This window comes from Salvia hispanica, chromosome 2, assembly GCF_023119035.1.
Source record: "Salvia hispanica cultivar TCC Black 2014 chromosome 2, UniMelb_Shisp_WGS_1.0, whole genome shotgun sequence".
NCBI classification, from domain to species: Eukaryota; Viridiplantae; Streptophyta; class Magnoliopsida; order Lamiales; family Lamiaceae; genus Salvia; species Salvia hispanica.
Genome location: NC_062966.1, coordinates 32,983,082 through 32,997,978, shown reverse-complemented (window position 1 = coordinate 32,997,978; position 14,897 = coordinate 32,983,082). Strand labels below are relative to the sequence as shown.

The window sequence follows — 14,897 nt, the reverse complement described above, 5'->3', positions numbered from 1 at the left end:
GAAGATGCTCCGCAGTCATTGGGACCGATGCGACAGAGATGTCAAAAAATTTTGCGCGATATACGGGGGAGAAGAGGCGAATTATCAGAGCGGAGCCGACATTCTGAGAGCGGCATTGCGGGTCTTCAAAGACGACGTCGGCAAAGATTTCAAGCTTGTCGATGTTTGGTCGCAAGTCCATCACCTTGAAAGGTGGGCTGGCGGTGTCGAGTCGGGCTCGAAACGCACGAAGCGCACGGCGCGTGACCACTACTCGTCTAGTGATGGCGGCGAAGGCAACACCTCACGTGAGGGCACGCCAACCGATGATGCAGGGGGGTCTTCTTCCGGTGCACGACGCCGGCCGCAAGGGACCAAGGCGGCGAAGGCGGCTAGAGCGAGGGGAGAGCGAGAGGGAGAGGGATGGGCCGCGGTGGATCAAGCCAGGCGGGCGAGGGCTCGGGCTCCGGCACGGGCACGGGCTCGCACACCCTAATGTCCATGTACCTGGTCGCCACGATGGCGGACCTTTCAAAAATGACTCCTGGCCAAGTTTCAGCCCATATGGCCGGAATTGAGTATATGAAAGCTCAACTTGGTATAGGTGCACCGCCGACTTCGGGGGATGATGATTCGCCGGCGGAGTAGTTTTTATAGTTTCATTTTTTTTTATTTTTTAGGATTTTAAATTATGTATTTTTTTTATTTTTTAGGATTTTAAATTATGTATTTTTTTTTTATTTTTTAGGCTTTTAAATTGTAATCTTTATTTTATTTTAATGAAGTGTGTTTTTATTAAAATTGAATTTGTTGGAATTAAAAATAAAAAATGAAATTAAATGAATAGTTAAGAGATGGTTAAGAGATGGGGGATGCAGGTGCTGTCTCTTAGTTAAGAGATGAGCTGAAAAGTATAGTGGGGCCCATGAATAGTGAAGAGAGACGAGACGGTTAAGAGATGGATAAGAGACGGATAAGAGACAACGTTGCGGATGGCCTAACTTACTCCCGTATATGGATTTGTGCGAAATAATTAGAAAAGGAAAAATGTTATAAATTCGAAAAGCACCGTTGGCAGTGAGAGAATTTAAATAAGATTGCACCACCTGATTTTGTTTTATACTGTCATTAGTAATTAATAGAAATGGATTAGCAACCATCTTGGACTTCTTTCGCTTTCAGTTTTCACACAGTCCTCCCACTACTCTCTTTTCCACCGTCCCTCTGCTCTCCCTAGTTTGATTTCCTCTTTCTCCTTCTTCCCTGTTGCAGAAGAGCCAGCAGGTATAGTATACTGTAAGCCTGTAACACACACTCACATTTGCGCCAGTGATGGGGAAGTATCCATCATCCACTGATTCGAATGGTGGGATGGGGAACTCAAACAATGATATCATCAAACACAGCAGGAAATGCAGAGATTTGGTGTTTCTTATCATATTCATCGCCTTTTGGATTGCAATGATTGTTAACTCCAGCTTTGCTTTCAACCAGGGAAACCCATTGAGGTAATTAGATGCATCTGATTCACCTTTGCGTAATCCTGATCTACTTCTTCCATCCTTGATGAATGAAAAATGTTGTCTTTGCCCTACTTTATGAAGAAAGTTTACATCTTTACATTTGGGAGTTTCATGATATGAGTACTTGTGTGTTTGAATCTTCATGCTGGAGACAGTTGTTTTCGAAAAATTGTATCTTGAGCTCTTCAGAATTTGGATTGCCATGGAAATATGAATGTTTCTCATATTTGGATTGTTTCAGTTTGTGAGCCTTCTGGCCAATATCCTCAATATTTAACAACTATGAGAACCAAAGACCTTAGGAAGAAACAAGAAGTTATTTTTGTTTACCAGGAGTATCATTTAATAATTTTTTTGATTGCTTGTATGTTGTGTTGTTGTGTGGCAGGCTAAACTATGGGCTTGACTATAAAGGGAATGTTTGTGGTGAAAGACATGGTGATCAGGATCTGCGTGAATTGGAAATTAGATACTGGTTGAATTCCAATCAGGTTTACCAAAGTGGTGCAAAGGACAGCAAATTCGAGCTCTCCAATGCTCGGAGTATTTGCTTGATGGATTGTCCCATCCCATCTGAAGACTCCCTCAATTGGGTTTGTGATTATCCAGAAGGAGATATCCGTATATCATTGGATGATTGGACTGATAGAAATTATGATTACTTTGCGGACCTGACCCCTGAACTCAGGAACACTTCTCTTCAGCTGCAGGGGCCTTGCTATCCTGTTATATTTCCTAGTGTCAATGGTAAATTTCTACCATTACTGACCTTTTGCTTCGAGGCAATTCTAGTTGATCCTTTTGTTTTCTGATAAAAGCTTTAAAGAGTGGTTTTTCTTGTTTTTTATTAAAGATTATATCTTAATATACTAGTCTCCGACTTATGTTGTCAGTTTACTGGACCTGCCAGTTCATTGCACGGGCATCAAATGTATCTTTGAACCACTGGGAGCAGATGGGCGGAGTGAAAGTTATAGAGGATATCGCGATTGACCGATCTATCCACAAATCGGTTAACGCTAGGTCATCAGTACTAAAGGTTAGATGCCAAATTTGGAGTTGGAAATTCCTGACAATTTAGGACTCTTGCTTCCTAATTTGTTTCTCTTTAACAAAATTTACACAGTTCTTACTCTGATTACTGTCTTTATGTGTATGATTCTTCATGTTTCAGTATTGTCGGGGACTAAACATTCTGTAGACTTGGACTTGTATAGATTTTATTGATTGCACCTCTACTGTTTCATTCTTTAATCTCTACTTACAAAATATGGCTACTCTGTCCATCTACAGAGATATGTGGCCGATGTTGGGAAAGCTTGGCCCGTACTGCTTGTATGTGGAGGATTTCTGCCACTGTTCCTATCAATCATATGGCTTTTAATGATCCGTCATTTCGCTGTTGGGATGCCATGGTTCACTATATTTTCTTTCAATGTCCTCATGGTATCCGTGACAATGTTTTACTATATGAAAGGTTTGCTTATTATCCCTTAACACTCTTTGAAGAGGCTTATTGGAAGTTGAGGAAGCAAACTTCTGTTTCAGTTTTTCCCAACTGTTTGAATGATTGGATTACGTATCTGAACTTGTTATGTTTCTCTTCAGCTGGATGGATTGGAAATGACGCCATCTCTCCAATCATTGGTGAGCACGACCCGTATTATCACGTCTCAGCAAGGGTACGACTTATAATCTTGATGATCTTGCGTGAAGGTTGGATTCCAAGTTGGAGTTTTTGCATTTAGTAAATTCCCTTCAAACCTTCACAGCAAGATACTCTCCTTCTGATTCTGATTCCCCACTTCTCATTACCGAGCTCAACCTGTTATGGTATTCACTACATCAACATTCGCGTTTGTGTTTTTTCAGGAGTTGAATCATCTCCATGCAGCTGCTGTTTTCATGACCATTTTGATGATTGTCGCATTTCTCTCTTCCATCGCTATAGTCCGCCGTATTCTCATGGCAACATCTGTCTTAAAGGCGAGTTCTGAGAACTTCTCAAACTATTGCTAAGATCTTATTGTCCTAATTAGTTCAACTGTATATATAGGTTGCTGCTAAGGTCATTGGAGAAGTTCGGGCCTTGATAATTTTCCCAATTATACCGTATACCATGCTAGCTGTTTTCTTTATGTTCTGGTTGTCAGCCGCCCTTCATCTTTTTAGTTCTGGAAGTGTACTACAAAATGACTGCGGTGCTAACTGCTGCGCTTACAGTCTCAAAGAAAAGAGGCTGAGCTGTAATAGTTGCTGTGGCTATAGCATTCATTACACTTCCCATATTGCTGCTGCAATCCTTTTCCACCTATTTGGTGGCTATTGGGCCACCCAATTCTTTCTAGCATGCTCGTCAACTGTGGTTGCTGGTTCAGTCGCTTCATATTATTGGACTCGAAGAGAAACTTCGGTAAGACACTGGAAGAAACTTCAAAAAAATCCCCTTCCTTCCTGTTTTTTTCTCATGATGAATCTTCCTCTCTTCTCCGTGTGCAGCCTGAGATCCCCTTCCTTCCTGTTTTTTCTTCGATGAAGAGGCTTGCTCGATATAGCCTAGGATCAGTTGCTCTTGGTTCTCTAATTGTGTCTTCTGTTGAATCAACACGCTTCATACTTGAAGCTCTTCGTCGTAAGCTTAAGCATGTTGATTCCATGCCTGGAAGCTGGATCGGGAAGGTGATGTATCAAACTTCGCAAGGCTGTGTGAGGCTTATCGGATGCATCATCAAATCTGTGAACCACAATGCTTACATTATGGTAAGTTGAGATTGTGTTTGTCAGATTCATGATTGCTCTGAGATGGACAAGGAAGCATGGGATCCAATTCGATGCAACTGTTTACGTGATGCTAAAATGTCGCTGATGATCTATCATATGCTTCTTTTCTCCAGATTGCGATAACAGGGAAAGGTTTTGTGAAAGCTTCTGAGATGGCAACAGAGTTGATAATGAGCAACATTCTTCGGATTGGGAAAGTGAACGTGATAGGGGACGTGATTCTCTTCCTTGGGAAGCTCTGCGTGAGCCTTTCCAGCGCGCTTTTCGCTTTTCTGATGCTGGACACACACAAATACAAATCTGCACACAACAAGATCACATCCCCTCTGTTTCCTGTACTGGTATGCTCGAGAGCTTCACTTTTCATGATTAATAGCATACATGATTGTGAATTTTGATCTTAAATGAGAAAAATAATCAAAAGTAAACGCCCTGTTACTGATGAAGTTGATTGTGAAGGTTTGCTGGGGGTTCGGTTACATAGTGGCAACTCTGTTCTTTGGAGTGGTGGAGATGTCTATCGACACAATGATCCTTTCGTTCTGTCAGGACTCGGATGAACACCAAGGAACTGCTCAGTATGCTCCTCCTTTGCTTATCGAGACTCTCAACGACCAAGATGAGATGCAAAGATTGACACAATGAGCATTTTTGGTTCTGTGCTTGTTTTCTGTTTCATATTAGCTTAAATTAAACCACTTTTGCTTCTCCTCTCATTTTTTTGCTAACCAGCTTTTTACAACCATGTATGGTCTCATCTTTCATATAATACATAACAAATATGCCAAGGTGTGATTCGAGGTATCCGCACAATTGGACATAAACCATGTAAGAGAAAACTATAAACAATGTAGAACACGAAAACGTGGAAACAAATGCTGAAGCCACTCTATCTACCAGAAAACTCGTCACACTGAAGCCACGCGCAAGAAAAAAAAAAAAAAAAAAACTGTGATGTAAAAAACCTGAGGTAAGTTTTTGAAATGGGCTATGTCCAAGCACTCTGGATATAGCTGAAATCGGTACACAACCCAACAAATCTCAAATCAGTGTCATCTAACTTGGAACGGTGAGCGTGAGCCTTTTCCCCCAGTCTTCATACTCTGTGAATCTTTGAAGCATACGAAATGGACAAGCGTCTTTCCATTAGGATAAACTGCAAACACACTGGTTCCTATTTTTTTGTTGCAAAGCGAACACATACTGTCGCCACTAATCTTCACTGAATTCTTCCTTAGGCTATAGAGATCTTCTTTGACCTGTTTGCAGTATCAGCGATCGTGAAATATTAGTTACATATATAAGAAAACTACTATCCACATACATAGACCTTCTTTGATTTGTTTGCAGCATATTTATGCAAAACAAAACTATGTATGAAGAGTTCATAAATGCTAAGGATAGTTAAGTATTGGCCTACTGTCACCTACATAATTTTACTAACATAGAAGAAAAGAATTAAAGCTTATTTTGGGGATTGCCTCATCCATTAAAGAGAGTATATGCAACATATAAAGTCATTTTACACAAATTGCACTACCTTATGTTGGAAACAAACATGTTTTCATAATCATACTGTATTTTAAAAGTTGGCTCAGAAGTGGAATGTTCTGTTTTTTACAGACATTTAAAAGAACATACCTGTAGGTTCTCACTCTCTCTGAGGCTCTTTATGACTGAAAAATTCCTGTATACTTCGCTGGATTTTCTTAAAAGTGGTCCAAGGAAAGGAAGTAGATTCTGCAGTGAGCCCAAACCGATGCATTAAGCAAGAGAGAGAATTAAATATTAATAGAACAAGATAACATTTACCCTTAACTAATACAGATTTTAAAAATAAGCATGCATCTCATACATATCTTATCTAAAAAGTACTCTGTTTGACAAGGGAGTAACCTTCAGCTTAGTTTCCCTAGGAAGCAGTCTTAGAGCCTGAGCTCCATTTATTCGATCCCATCGTTGGCCCAACAAATGAAGAACCTTATCGAGCATAATGGTAGAAGTTCCTTCCTCATTATCATTGGCATCGTCAGTATCATAATCACTTTTTCCACTGTCAGTACCACTTTGGCTGATGCGTGTCTCCGCAGCACCTTCAATTTGCGCAATCTTTTTTGACAGGCGACCTTTATTTTTAACAGCCGCATGAACAACCCTGTGGAATGCAGAACTTCGGTTGGATGTCAAGCTAGTAATTCTCTTTTCAAAGTTTTTCGTAGTCCTCTGAGGATTCAGATATATTTGTAGTAGAATAAGGTAAATGTTTCCATGAGATTTCCCTGAGTGTTGAGGTCCCGATTCATATATCCGATCACAGTAGGACAGCGCCAATTCAGGAACATTAAGCTGAGACGGAAGACATAGTGCAGATCAGGAAAACTAAAATTACGAGCAGAAGGTAAAAATGCACATAAGTTTTGTGGCCTGATATTGCAAGGAAATCAAAAGTCTGCATCAAGTGTTCTTCTGACATGCATTACATGTGACACATGTAGAATCTAACTTTTAGGATCTACAAGGTAATTAGTACTAGTATATGAAGCAAGAACCAGCTCCACTTTTCACTCTCAAATACTTTAAACCCAAGATGATAATAGACCACGCAGAACCATTAAAGCTAAAGAGAACATCACAGAACATGATTGGTCCATAGAAATTTCTAGTGACTTGACTAACAACTAACAAGTCTCCAAAAGTTTGTGATTACAGTAGTTAATGTAGTATTTTGTACATGATCCATCTAAAACCTTAGGAGAATCACCTGATTCTATTTCTAGTAAGGATGATTCTGGAAAGAAGTCAGAAACATGGGGAAACAAATCACTTATTCTAGCAATATTAGCAGGTTCATGAGAACTGTATATAATTTATCAGGTGCCTGATTTCTAGGAAGATGATGTTTTTAATAAAGTACCTTGTGAACATAAATCGAAAGAGCAAGCTCATGTTGGTTCATCTTTCCCAACAAAATTGCCCGCTCTTCATACAAGGCATCTGGCGGAAGACGCTTCAACAAAACCTCAGGGTTGTACCCAGAGATACCCTCCAAAGCAGACAACAGCTTCTTCCTTGTAGGAGAAAAAGCTTTCTCGTCCCACTTTTGTTGAGAATTAAGATCTTTGTACCAATCAAGCACTTCTGACAGGTATATTTGCATCTGTAAATATTCAGTTAGTGAACAGAGTCTATTAAACTTTATACCTAATACACCAGAAACCTTTCATTGTTTCAGTTGTGGGCACCATCTTAGTATTATGATTTATGACAAAATAAAAAACTAAACTGAACCCTGAACTTCCACTTTTCACACTAGACAAGTACCAAATGACTGCATAAAAATATGTGACTAACTATAAATGATGGAATATACTAGTATTAGATAACTGGGCTGTCAGGGGAACTTCCTAACCAGATGCAAAAGAAGTAACAATATCCATACCATTTCATTCTGGAGGTTCCCGGAGACACTGCTCTCATTCATTGCAAGCATAAGTTCTAAATATGTAGTCTGCATATTTGGAGCATGCTGTTTCAGATAAGAGTTCACTAAGTCTGCTTGAATATTTCCAGACAAGAACAGCTCAATAGTTTGTGAGGGGCAGCTTTCAAGGACGAGCATAGAAAATTCCAGGACAAGCATCGGATCTGTACCACAGAGAGGCTGAAAAAGGAAAAAACAACTCAGAAATATTATCAGTAAAGGTCAGGATAGAGTGAAGGCAGAATGCAAATAGAAATGCGATAAAATATGATAACTCTCCTCAAACAAGGCCAGCGACAATTAGTCCAGAATACAGTATAGTTCATGGTACCTAAAAGGAGAATAAAAGACCCCTATAAATACTACTAAGACCATGCACAATGGACTGATGCAGACATAGTCAGAAGAGCAATGAAACACTATCAAACTAACATACACTCTGACTTCTGCAGCCACAACCATGCTATTGGGGATTTTAGTACACAGCATCTTCCTTCCCTTCTTCAGTACAAATCTAAATGAGAAGATATTATTCCTATTACTTCTCTTAGAAGCTTCCTTAGATACATCTCAGATGATACTGGTATTGACCTTACTTGAGTTACCTAAATAAAATAAAACTCGAGTAAATTACTATCACCTATTTCAGCAGTTCACAAGAAATGTGATCATTCAATTCTAAGCTTGATAACATAAACTAAACTTCTTAGTGCACTTCTGTATTTGTTGTGTGGTACTATTGGAACACCAACATGGAAAAAATAAGGAGATCAAGGCTAGTACGTTTAATAGCCTAGCAGAGACACTACAAGAAAGCGTGAACATGACACTGAACTTGAAATTGTTCTCTGAAATCAGCATGTATATTAAGAAATTGTGCAAATAGTGACGAGAAACCTAGAAAACATAACTGGAATCCAGGAATGACATTTTATCATGTATAAAAGCTAGACTGCCTTCCCTAAATTTATGCATTTGGGTTGAAACATCAAACTATATATATAGTATGTGATGCCAATTAAGACTTACTTTAAGATAATCAATAATCATTTCAGGCTTAAACTTCTGTCCAAGTTCAGCTGGTGGGTTGTCTGAGTTTGAGTCTTCCACCAATTTGTGCAGAAGCTTTAGTGCTTCATGATGCATGGCATTACATTTATACAGTTCTAGCAGACAGGCATGCTGATTCCTTTCCTGCAAAACCTCCTCACATATCCTTAAGTCACAATAATTGAGACCCCTAAGTAGTTCCAAAGCAGCTGAAGTTTGTCCTGTCAATAGAAGGGCCTGGAGTAATGCTGTGTCAAGTATGGCTGCAGTGTCCCTAGCAACTGAGCTGATAGATACATTGGCTCGAGCCTACAAGACCCAGAAAAACAGTTAAAATGTCACCCAGCTTGAGCTTAATGGCACAATTAGATTCAAGGCATGCTTTATGCAGTAACAGTAATAAATTTATAAAATTGAAATGAAATCATGCACTTCTCATGAAGGATTATTAAAAACGAGAAAAAGCTGTAGGTACATTGAAAATTTTCTAGTTTATATGCAAACTCAGGCCAATCCACGTCATCTATCCAGGAAAAATGGATAAAAAACTTAATAAAGGCACTGCAATTCTTAAACATGCACAATAATTCTGATAAAGATCATTGGTTGCAGATTTTAATTAGTTACTAGTATTAATTATTTTTTATTAGTTATTTGTATCATTGAGGAGTCTGTTTCTTTAAGGAGTCAAGTTTATTAGTGGTTAAGCTTTTATCTATTAGAGTTGAACCAGTGAGGAGTTTTTTTTTCATTAGGTTCAGTCAGCTCGTCATTTATACAGTTATGTTCCTTACGCTTCATTCAATCAGAAATATAATTAAGGTTGAGCAAGTCTGTTCTATGTTGTGGCCTCTTCGCAGGAGAGTTTTGTTTCAGTTCTTTTGTTTGTTTCTCTTTGTTCTTTTCCATGAGCAACCGCCATTACTCTAACAAATTCATGGTGGAGTAAGTATAAAAAGATTCAAAATTTTGCAGAAACTTAAGTGCTATACAGCATTAGGACACATTAAGTAGAATCATGTTTGAGACTTTTGAGTTATTACTTGATAATGTCTATTTTAGGGTATTTAATTCAACCCCCCTATTCACCTTGGAACAGGAAGAACACCTCTACCATTCATCGAAAACATGCTTGAGCTATTAAAATGATATGGGTCCCATAAACTGCACAATATAACTCCAGCACCTCAAAACAAATACAAATATAAATTAGCAACTCCTTTACCTTTACCGTTTTCCTTGGCCGACCACTACCATAAGAAACGAAATTATGTCCTACGGCATCTGAAACAGCCTCCTCAGTTCCTTCTGCAGCAGCTTTTTCAACAATAATAAATCTTTTCCTCTGCAAGAACTTAATGAGAGCCATCAGAGTATTGTGGCTCATTTTCCTGGATTCAAGATCTGTTCTTTCCTCAGAATCTAGGGCATGAAGTGGAAGTGAAGATTCCATGTCATCTGACAAGCTTGAGGAACCTCTTGATAGAACTGGAGCATCTCCACCAACATCCATATATTGCTCAGGGTCAGGTATAACAGATGATTTGGGAAGAACGATTGATGGATACAAAGAAAGCACATAATTGATTTCCACTTGAGATGCATAAAAATGTTCCATTGCCTCCTCATAGTCCCCATTCTCAAATAAATAGTGAGCATATCTGAATAAATATGATTCAACATCATGCTTTAGGCAATCTAATAAGTCATAAATAGCAGCATTTGCAGGACATGGCTTGAATTTTCAATTACATAGTGATCTCCTGTTCATTAGCTTTTAAAAACTAAGATCCGGCAGTCAAGATAGCAACAATCTAATGATGTTTTCATTCTTAGTTACCTTTAATTTCCTTAATCTATTTAGTTATTTAGGGTTAGAAAAAGTGATGGATCACACTCTTCTGTGGGCTCCAAGTTATTTACTTGGGGTTCCAGTTTTTAGGTCCTGAAATAGTTATTAGCGTGTCAAGCTAGGAACATCATTTGATAATTATTTTGGGATAGCGTCCGCTGTAAGCTTTGTGAGAGGAGTTTGGGGAAAATCATGTTGTAGGGCCTCGTGAAAGGAGGGATTCTCTTTGTTTTTCTTGCTGACTATTTATTTCAATCGGATTTTCTTTGTTCCTCATTCACTATTTATCTTAATCACCTTTACTCTAGTCTCTATTTCATTGGTCTGACCAGCTCACCAGCCTAATAGAAAAGATGAAGGAGAGAACGATAGAGAAGGGTATTGAGTCAGTTGACTCAAGTTCAGCAACATTGGATCACATAACGACGAAGCTCAATTGCATTGAAAAGATGCTAACAATTACTACAAGATAGTGTTGTTGTTACACATTTCCATATTTAATCGCTATGTTTACTAAAACTCCCATGATAATATCTCAATTCTGAATACCTAGGCAGTCTTCAAGTGTTTAGATATGAAATCAGTTAGAGGAGCCAGTCACCTCAGATAACCTAGGTCTTGACTTCCTATACAGAGATGTAAAGATATAGCCTTAACAAATCGCCGAGTTATTTCTAGCCCCTTTTGCACTTATATTTTCAATTTAATGACCTTCACACCCAAATAGAGTAAGGGTGGAAAAAGTACATTAGAATAAGGACCGATGTTTACCTAATATGAATTGACTGCTCCTTTGCGGCTCGGAGGTTTGAATCTTCAGGAGGAAGTAGCTTGCACAAAGCCAGTGCTTCCTCAAAGTTGCCTGAAGCTGTTAGTTGTACAATCTGGGTGGTAAGAAAGAAGAAAAAGGTCATTGAGGAAGTGATTGAATTTCTACTGAGCTTAAGCTTTTATTTCAAAAAATAAATTAAGCTTTGATGCTAATTATTAGCTTCTAAGATTATGCTTTGCATCTCCTAAGTGTATTCCCATTGATGATTTATCCCTTACCTTATTATATTTGGAAAAAGAGAAAGCTGAAGTGATCAGGACGTCTAAAGTTACTATATCTTGTAAGAACAGGAAATAATTACTGCATATATTTCTAGTAGCATTCACATAATCCTCATACGAATTTCCATTATATAGTAGCTTTAGATGATACATTACTTCAGACGTCAGCAAATGCAGTAATCATTAATTCACATATCAACTATCATTCTTAAGATATAAAAATTGAACGATTGAGGAAGTTAATAGCCATGAGACATGGGTGAACTAACTTGTATTGAACAAGCCATGAATTTTTAGAAAGGACATACCTGTGCCCCGATAGGAACAGGAAAGAAGCCATAAACGGAACTCTCTAATGCAACAACTATAACATGGGCACTCTGGAGGATCCGACGAACATTCCGGAGAACAACGGTCTGGATCAGTGGATAAGGATCACGAAGGGACCGTATCTACATCCAAAACGTTTACTAAGCCTGAATATAATTGATGTATTGAAAAAGGATAGAAGTATGGTTGATGTATTGAAAAGGATAGAAGTATGGAGTTATCTACAGTAAAGTGTAAAGATACCTCAATATGTCTTGGTAGAAGACCTACTGCATATGGCTTTTCGACAACAACTGCTGCAGGAGCCTCTGACCAGCAAATCCTGCCTTCCTGAAGAAGTTTTCCATTTTGGTCGACAAACACTCCAATATTATCCTGAGGAAAATAAAACAACTGAACTTGTTAAGTTCTGAAGAAGGATACCAAAGAGCATTATTTTATTGAAAAGTGCTGCGAAATAGACGTAAGTGACCATGCTAAATGATAGCAATCTAATTGACTAAAACGTATAGAATGCATAAGAATTGGGCTCATCTTCCCCTTTATTCTTTAAAGGCCTTATAATGGAAGAGGGAAATCCAAACTTTTATAGTCAGGATCTTTATTAAGTTGATGTGGGATAGAAAGGGCTTCAAGTTTAACACACCCCCACAGTGTATTAACATGAATCAATCATATGAACCACTCACAAAAACTGCAGTACCTTCCCAAGAAGAAGCTCCCCAGTTGGAAGAGATACGACCAAAGGTGAAGCAATCCTTCCAGAGGGGAACACCTCAGACAACACACCATTTGTGGAATTTAATATCACATACTCCTTTCGAATCCCCAAACATATATTCTCACCACACCATGACATTGATTTGACTGAATCGGGAACACCAAAATCTTTTACCTCTACGAAACCCCGTCCCCCTGCACAAACAACAAAACTCATAAAACCATAGTTCTATCCAGAAGAACCATCAACCATCAATTCACATATACTTGGCAGAAATCCTGGCAAAGATGTAAACTTAACCTTTGCAAAAACATGATAGATAGGGTATCATAATGAAACCACATACAAACATCCAAACCTATGAACAGGGATTCATTCAAAAGATCAAATTATAGTATACAAAATTCAATTTTTTGTTCTGTTGATTTAATGTGGCCAACCTCATTTAAATGTGACAAAACATCATCGTAATTCAGAACCCACTAAACCATATAGTAAAAGCTACCATCTTCATATTGGATTGAACTAGCTCCCCACCCCGGTCAACCCAATTGCTAAACCTAATAAACCATAAAAGCAAAAAACTTGAAGAAAAGCTGAATGTCGTTAAATTAACGATTACTCACCATCGTGTCTGAAGATGCAAACCCTCCTCTGGCGCGCAAAGCAGAGAAATCCGCGCCTCTCATCCCAGGAGTAGGCGTTGGCGCCCTTGGCCTTGGTGATCACGGCGAGGGTCTCGAAATTGGGGAGGCGGTGAAAGGCGATCGATTCCGAGAGCGAGAGGAGGAGCTCCCGCGACTTGAGGACCTCCATGGCGAGCATAGGCCTCCTAGAGAATCCATTGATCGTCCGCTCGAGGACGTAAGGCTCCTTCTTCAGCTCGGGATACTGCAGATAGAAATCGGAGGACGGCGGCGGAGATCGGGGGTCGTTGGCGGAGGACTCCGGGCAGTAAATGCGGAGGGAACCGTCGGAGCAGGATAGAAGGAGGTTGTGGCCGTAGGATTCTACGGCGTCGATTTTGGCGGTGGAGTTGTGGAGGAGCTGAAAGGAATCATACGCACTATGCACCATCTTTTAATTGGATTTTGGAGAAGACAAAGTTTTGCCGGAAAAAGGAAGTGTATAGACCAGACGCCAACGACGTCGTTTTAAGTGATGGGGTGTGTTTGCTCTTTTTTTTTTGGTTTACAAAATAATGAGATGATATTTCTCTATTGTAACAGAAAATTATAGGAGCACTTTATTTAGATAAAAATATGGAAATATGAGTCATTTTTAATTGTTATACTTTTGAACAATTAGGTAACGTACATCAATTATAAATTTATGTAACAATGTAGATAATATTGATGTAATAATCGAATTTTTAGTAGGAATATTGAAGTTAATATGATATTTTACTCACATGATTACAATTTTATATTACTCCATTAACTTACCGCTCAAAATAAACAATTGAACTTTTAGGGATAAGGTCATTTACAAATACCTCATAGTCATACCTCTATCACTATATTATTTTAATTATTTTATACACCAAAACACAGTTCTTACAACTTAAGTATACTATTTCTTCTCCATACCTCTACTTCAAAAACAAAATTTTATTTAATAAAAAACATTCGCACATAATTATTTTTTTAAAATTCATTAAATTACAAGTCCTAAAATTTTAAAAATACTACAAGTTCTAAAAAATTAAAAGATAATTATATTGTATTTTAATAAAGTTTTGAATTTGAAATAAAAAAAATCGCCCCGTTCTCCCACCCCCACTCTATGGTGCGGTGTGGCGCGCTCGGACCCACACCAACAACCCCACTCCGCGCTAGATGAGTGGGTTGGCCTTTGATGCTCTGCTCATCCATATCCATTCGCCTTATTTAGCTATTTATTCAACATTTAAATAATAATTTTGATAAAATAAATAACTATAAAAAAAGAAAGAAAAGTTCCATTATATTTAATACATCATATTTTTTATTTTTATGACAATAAAACTTAATTATTTGATTGTTTGAATACCCTATAATTAAATAATTTTAGAAAAAATAAAAGAAATCTTTAACCTTATGGGCCCGATTGACAAAATCTTCAACTACGTGGAATTGACGATCGGTT

The 14,897-nt window shown here is 38.4% G+C and overlaps 2 protein-coding genes across 3 annotated transcripts; one reads left to right on the top strand and one right to left on the bottom strand.

Annotated features, from left to right (window-relative positions):
* The first annotated feature begins 1,132 nt into the window (after window positions 1-1,132).
* LOC125204780 (choline transporter protein 1-like) lies at window positions 1,133-5,011 on the top strand. The gene is made up of 10 exons (XM_048103509.1): window positions 1,133-1,487; window positions 1,891-2,249; window positions 2,396-2,541; window positions 2,796-2,979; window positions 3,111-3,184; window positions 3,375-3,488; window positions 3,559-3,915; window positions 4,002-4,262; window positions 4,397-4,624; window positions 4,743-5,011. The coding sequence occupies exons 1-10, from the start codon at window positions 1,312-1,314 to the stop codon at window positions 4,926-4,928; spliced, it is 2,085 nt and encodes a 694-aa protein (XP_047959466.1). The 5' UTR covers window positions 1,133-1,311; the 3' UTR covers window positions 4,929-5,011.
* Window positions 5,012-5,078: 67 nt separating this feature from the next.
* On the bottom strand, window positions 5,079-13,902 carry LOC125204779 (vacuolar sorting protein 39). Of its 2 annotated transcripts, none has more exons than XM_048103508.1 (12): window positions 13,397-13,902; window positions 12,753-12,964; window positions 12,293-12,424; window positions 12,028-12,171; window positions 11,438-11,550; window positions 10,046-10,475; window positions 8,794-9,123; window positions 7,723-7,944; window positions 7,198-7,440; window positions 6,180-6,629; window positions 5,925-6,023; window positions 5,079-5,542 (listed from the first exon to the last, which is right to left on the bottom strand). In XM_048103508.1, the coding sequence occupies exons 1-12, from the start codon at window positions 13,845-13,847 to the stop codon at window positions 5,336-5,338; spliced, it is 3,033 nt and encodes a 1,010-aa protein (XP_047959465.1). In that variant the 5' UTR covers window positions 13,848-13,902; the 3' UTR covers window positions 5,079-5,335. The 2 variants fall into 2 exon arrangements, with proteins under 2 accessions (XP_047959465.1, XP_047959464.1); XM_048103507.1 differs by having other exon boundaries at window positions 10,040-10,475; window positions 13,397-13,901.
* Window positions 13,903-14,897: the final 995 nt, after the last annotated feature.